Source organism: Saccostrea cucullata, unplaced genomic scaffold, assembly GCF_032062105.1.
Source record: "Saccostrea cucullata isolate Sc308-1 unplaced genomic scaffold, CSIRO_AGI_Scuc_v1 ctg13368, whole genome shotgun sequence".
NCBI lineage: Eukaryota > Metazoa > Mollusca > Bivalvia > Ostreida > Ostreidae > Saccostrea > Saccostrea cuccullata.
In genome coordinates this window covers 1,676-7,996 of record NW_026921367.1, presented here as the reverse complement: position 1 = coordinate 7,996, position 6,321 = coordinate 1,676, and the positions used below count along the sequence as shown (strand labels likewise).

The 6,321-nt window shown below is 33.4% G+C and overlaps 1 protein-coding gene across 1 annotated transcript; it reads right to left on the bottom strand.

The window, feature by feature from the left end:
* Positions 1-2,387: 2,387 nt before the first annotated feature.
* LOC134259832 (actin-5-like) lies at positions 2,388-4,959 on the bottom strand. The gene is made up of 2 exons (XM_062742431.1): positions 4,764-4,959; positions 2,388-3,374 (listed from the first exon to the last, which is right to left on the bottom strand). The coding sequence occupies exons 1-2, from the start codon at positions 4,884-4,886 to the stop codon at positions 2,388-2,390; spliced, it is 1,110 nt and encodes a 369-aa protein (XP_062598415.1). The 5' UTR covers positions 4,887-4,959.
* Between the last annotated feature and the right edge of the window lie 1,362 nt (positions 4,960-6,321).

Below are 6,321 nucleotides of genomic sequence, written 5' to 3'. Positions count from 1 at the left end.
TAGTTTGAATTTGTGTTTGGTTCCTAGAAAAAATAATAAATATAGGTATTTTTCCTTTAATTAACATATTTATTTAATTAGAAATTCAATGACCAATCCAGGAAATTTTCCGAGGGGAAATATATAAAAATACCCGCCCAAATATGTACACATGTACAGTGTATATGTATCACAAATTCTTAATCCAAAGACAAAAACATTAATAATGAAATATATATGAAACATATGGAGAAAACGAACATGAAAGATTCCAATTGTGAAGATCTATTTTGTGAGTGTTTATGTGTGCCGTATGTTTAAGGTTAAAGGTGAATCTTAATATTTCACCATCTTATGTAGACATAAAAGTTACTCTGAAAGTCGTCTTTTGTATGACTTTATATCATGTTATAACGACTTACTATGTCGTTTGTTCAACTATCATGTATTTCCGAAAACTATTTCGTAATTTTGACTGTTTATCTCTTACGTACGACTGCATATCTTGTTTGTACGACTTTATTGTACATATACATACCACTAAGAAAAAATATTTTCAGTTGGCAACAATGCTTTTCTATGGGATTGCTTTTCATGAAGGATGATATGTTTAAGAAAACAATTTGCAAGGATAAAGTCTACTTACATTTATTCCAAAGTGATAACTCCACAAAAATAAGTAAAATTAATTGTTTGCAGTCCATGTCAGCACCTCAAATACCCCTTTGCTATGGATATGCAGTAAAGTATACCGTTTATGAAATGAATACAATTTATGGTTGCTATATTATTAATGTAGACACTTAGAGGGGTAATACGGAAATATGTGGGGTCCTTGAAAAAATCCATATTGGGCGAGGCGTAAGCCGAGCCCAATATGCATTTTTTCAAGGACCCCACATATTTCCGTATTACCCCTCTAAGTGTCTACATAACGAATTTATCCTGCCGATGGTTCACTAAAAGATTAAATATTGATAGTATCAATAAACCGCTTTCACTGTACGTCCAAGCAAGACGTTCTACATCCATTGTACGTTGTCGATAGACGCATTGTGACGTCAGTTATGAAGCTCCATGCGGGTCACGTGAAAGCAGTATATTGATGATGTGTGGTTGGTAAAATTTTAATATATGGTGGGTAGGTCACGTGGAGGGGGCACATTAGCAATGTGAGGTGGGTAGGCAGCATAACATCGTTTCATGCGGTATGCTCTCGGCCAATGAAATTTCACGATTTTTATCAGAGGCAGGATAACAGTGTATCAAGTACTTCCTCGTGTTGTTGCATTATATGTTATTCACCATACCGCTGGATAAAAAACTTCAAGATATGCCTGTACCTTATCTTCCTTCTAAAAATGTCATGTCAGTATTCAAATAAAATTGAGGACAATAATAATAAGGAATTACCCTGATATGACTAAAAATATTAATGATTTATCTTTGTTTCTCATTTGAGATGTATAAGTGGGCGAAGATATGTGCATGTATTGTTTATTAAAGGGTGACAGTCAAAGTACCCTCTAACATAATTGTCCTGGTGAAATCGCCCAATATTTAAGACATATCCCTCTAGTTAACATAATTGTCCTGGTGAAATCGCCCAATATTTAAGACATATCCCTCTAGTTCTGGTCTAAAGCGTCCATTAATAAAATAATTCCATAGAAAACTATTATGAAATCGACCTCAAGTATAGGTCAAAAATTAATTTATTAACAATTATCGTTATTAGTCTCTCTCTTCTTGAAGCCCTTATTATAATTTTAGTCAGAGCGCAGTTTAGAACACAATATTTTATATAATTTGTCGCTCAAACTCTTTCCCTATTAAGAAATATTCTTTATAAATATTTGGGTGCTTTTTCCAAAAGATTCGGACGGCTCTATGGGAAAAGGGGTCTTAATGACAAAATTTTCCAAATTGACTTTTCAAATATTTCAAATCTACAACAAATTTAGGACACGCAGTCACAATTTGAGCATTTACGTAATTTGCTATATTTTTTAAAGTTATACGTGTTTGAACACAACATGTTGCAATGAAACAATAACGTCATTGACTTATTCAATAAAGTCATCTTTTTATTTTAAATTACTTCTTTATTCGAAAAATGTATGCAGTTATAGGATCTCCCATGATTTATAATTAAAATGTAGTTAGGATTTTTATCCAAATCCTATACGGTGTTTTTTTTTATCCCCGAGCCTTGCATGATTGTTACTGTAGTATTTTATATTTTTTGTTAAATAAAATATATAACGAAAGACTTTTACACCTCGAAATTAATACACTTTAACAGGTATTTTAAATAATTCATTATTTCTTCATATTTAAATGAAAATAGAGACGCATAAAAATGAGAAAAAAGGCAAAGAACGCCCGGTACGTAGCAAATCAGACGCTTAGAACTTCTTATTTACAACGCTTGGCCCGTTTTCATCATACTCTACTTTGTTGATACACAAAGTATTGAAAGAAGAGATGGAAGAAAGAATGGATCCACCAATCCATACGGAGTACTTCCTCTCCGGGGAAGAGAGAATTTTGATTTCTGTATTGCTGGGAGCAAGAGCGGAAATTTCCTTCTGCATGCGGTCAGCGAATCCAGGGAACATGGTAGATCCCCCAGAGAGAACGATGTTAGCGAACAGATCACGTCTGATGTCTGCTTCACACTTCATGATGGAATTTTGCACCATTTTGTGGATACCCTCTTCCTCTTTTCCCAAGACCGAAGGCTGAAATAAAGCCTCAGGACAGCGGAATCTTTCATCGCCTAAAGTGACGGCTTGTCCATCAGGGAGTTCATAGGTTTTCTCTGATTTATTTGTCATTTCTTGTTCAAAGTCAAGCGCAACATAGCAAAGACTTTCTTTTATATTACGCATGGTTTCAAAGTCGATTGACGATGTAAAAGAATATCCACGTTTCGTAGACAGTTTAGAAAGGTAGCGTGTTAACTCTTTGCCCGCCATATTCAAACGTAGTATTGTATTGGAAAATACACGGCCTTCGTTGATGGGCACGGCATGGAATACACATTTTCCGGAGTCCAATACTACACCACTAGTTCTACCATAGTGATGCAGTGACAACACAGCCTGATTGCCTATATGTAAAGCGGGAGAGTGGAAGGTCTCAAACATAATTTGAGCCAGTTTCTCGCGATGGACTTTCACATTTATCGGAGCCTCAGATAACAATACTGGATGCTCTTTGGGTGTAACTCTCAGCTCATTTAGAAAAGTGTGATTCCAGATCAGTTCCATGTCGTCCCAGTTTGTAATTATGCCATTCTCAATGGGACTCTTTACAGAGAGTATATTTCTTTTCCGCTGCGCTTCTTGTCCAACAAAACTGTCCTTTTTACTTTTTGCAAAAAATCTTGCCTGAAATCAAACGATACACTGAGTATAAGTCAAATTTGCTTAGTTAACATATGCAAAAAAAATTAATGAATGTTTCTTATCGTTTGGAGAATTAATTTAAGCAATCAGACAATTTTAATGTGGCAAACTTCCAAACATAATTCAAATCAATTTCTTCGTTTATTTGATTTTTAAAAAATCAGCAAGTTTAGATATTCAATATAAACAAAATGGAAATAACTCAGTCATATCATAAAATATAATAAAAGGAAAAAATAAAGCTACATAAAACATGTACAGGTCTCAAAAATATTAATGTAAATTTAGTTAGCTTTGCATTAACCAAAATGATTTAACTTAAAATACAATGCTCTCATAAGATATGGTTAACGGTTGCATGACAGGCAAGCATAACAATTTTTACGAACAGAATTGTGACACAAAAGGAAAACAATTTTTAAAGAAAGAAAATCATTACCTATACACACTTTAATGTATATTTTAAAAAAGAGACAATAGAACTTTTCATTACACAAGAAATCTTTCAGTTAAGTTTATCAAAAGTATTGTACGTATTTTTACTATTCTCTTAGAAGAAAAATTAAGAGAAAATTCGATAAAAAATACGAGTTCTTCTAAGTCTGGTGATAACTTGAACATAAGTATTGAAATGCCACATCTTTATCCATTCAGGCTTCATCAGATTAAATCGTCTGGGTTGTATGGGTACCCGTAAAGGTAATATTCAACCTCGAGAAGATTTTCAATGGATTCAAGAAGACTGACGTTTTAAATGCTTTCAAACTTCTTTGCTGTTAACTTTGATTGCTTATAATGCTAAATTTTGCACTAGTTTGACTGAATGTTGCTTTAAAAACATAAGGACTAAGCGTGAGGATTGTATATATAAAAAAAGTATTGTGTTAATAATATCTATTTTCAGCATAGAATTTTTTAACAGAAAAATTTTATCAAATACATGTAATATATTTTAATTTCATTTTTATAAGTGTGTTTTTTTGTTTCAGGTTAAAGTGTTAGTTCTTTGCAGGATTGAATTGAAGTTCTAAAAAGACAAACCAAGCATGAATTTTTGGCATTTGAATCAAATTAATTACGAAAAATTGTAGGACATAAATATATAATTAATTTACACCAGAAAAGTATATCGTTTGTTCGATGAAAACCGTCTATAACTTATCACTAAAGCTATTATATAATAAATAATACGTACAGAATACTCATGATACATACAACAGGATATTTTCTATCGAATTTAAGTTAATTTTAGCAGTGCGTTGATATCCTGATTTGTTCTTAATGTTCACCTTATCTTTAGGTCACAAATATCCGTAGTTTTCAACAATATCATGTACATGTATTAATACAATTAAAAAAATGTACATCTACCCTGTGCCTTGGTTTTCCCACAAGGCATGGAAAAATGTTCCTTGGGGCATCATCTCCAGAAAATCCAGCTTTGATCGTATCCGATCCATTATCAATAACGACAGTTGTACCAGGGTCAGCCATGTTTAGAAAGTGGTGTTTGCTCTGTCGTGAATACTTGTGATGAAGGAATCACGGAATTTGAAATTATAAACAAACATCCCGGAGAAGTAATATTTATTTCAGCGATGTCATTAACTTCATACCAAAAATATACCAAACAAGGTAAATCTTACCAGGAAAGGCTAAATAGTGAACAATCAGAAAAATCAGCTGCAAATTTTTTCCTATACTCGGCACTTAGGGCCATTGAGCAGGGAGGGATCTTTTTCGTGCCAGCACCTACTGCGACACGGGACCTTGGTTTATACGGTCCCATGTGAACGCCCGGTCTCCACGTCCAACAGTGGGATTCGAACCCGCAACGTAAGGATTGACTCCTTACTTCGCGACTATAGAGCAGTCGCTCTAACAAATGCGCCACGCAGGCGACTAAAATGATAAAATGCTTTCTTTGGTTGTTAGTACGGGAATAAATGTCGCAGCCGTTGCAGAAAAAAATAAATAACTCGCGGAAGCAGGTTATGTAATTTTTTCTGCAATAGCTGCGGCGTTATTTCCCGTACTAACAAATAAACAAAGCATTTTATTATTTATATTTACATCTGTATTAAAAATCATTCAAAATAAAATTAAATTTGTTTAAATATTGTATTTAAGATGAATATGTCATTATATGTTCAACTGATTGAACAGCCATTGTTCAAAAAGTCAACGCATTTGGCTTGCTTATGGTTGTTCATGCACTGATTAATGGCAACTTTTTAGCACCAAGCTAACATATTCTGATTTTTTTTTTCATCTGTAAACCTCTACTGAGTGTGATTTGTCCATATTTGTAATTTTATTGAAAATATTTACTAATATTTTTCACGTCCATTGTATTGTCCAAGTCTAAGAAGAAAAAAATCAAAGAATTATCCACTTTTCTAAACCTGTGAGATGATATTGATTCTCCTCCAGAGAAAAAAAAATTGTTTGTATTATCTGCCTTTTTGGTAAAAAATCTCATGCAGGACGTAAAAAACTTAATCTATCAATCCTAATCTATTAATATTTAAATAATATCAATTGGGAGCAGATCAAATACGGAAAACAAAAAACGAAAGAGGGGCGGATTTAGGTACCTTGAGGGAGTAAATTTCTCCTGTCAACCAGTCACATCCGCCGTGTGCTGTCATGATCAAGTAAGAGGAGAAATCTAATGGCGTAAAATTTATATTAAAAAAGTGAGTCAGGATTTTTCCAAAAGTTAGATTGTATTTGCTGTATTTGTTTTGACCAAATAACTTGCAAAATGAGGATTTCAAATGAGACCGTTAATAGCATTGTTTCATCAACTTTCTGATGAATGGCTTGCCTCCTTTTTAAAACTGTTTGAACGAAGATCGTGTTCTTGCGTATCTAATCAACTTAAAGACATAAACTTCGCAGGTTATAAGGGAATATTGGCAAATAT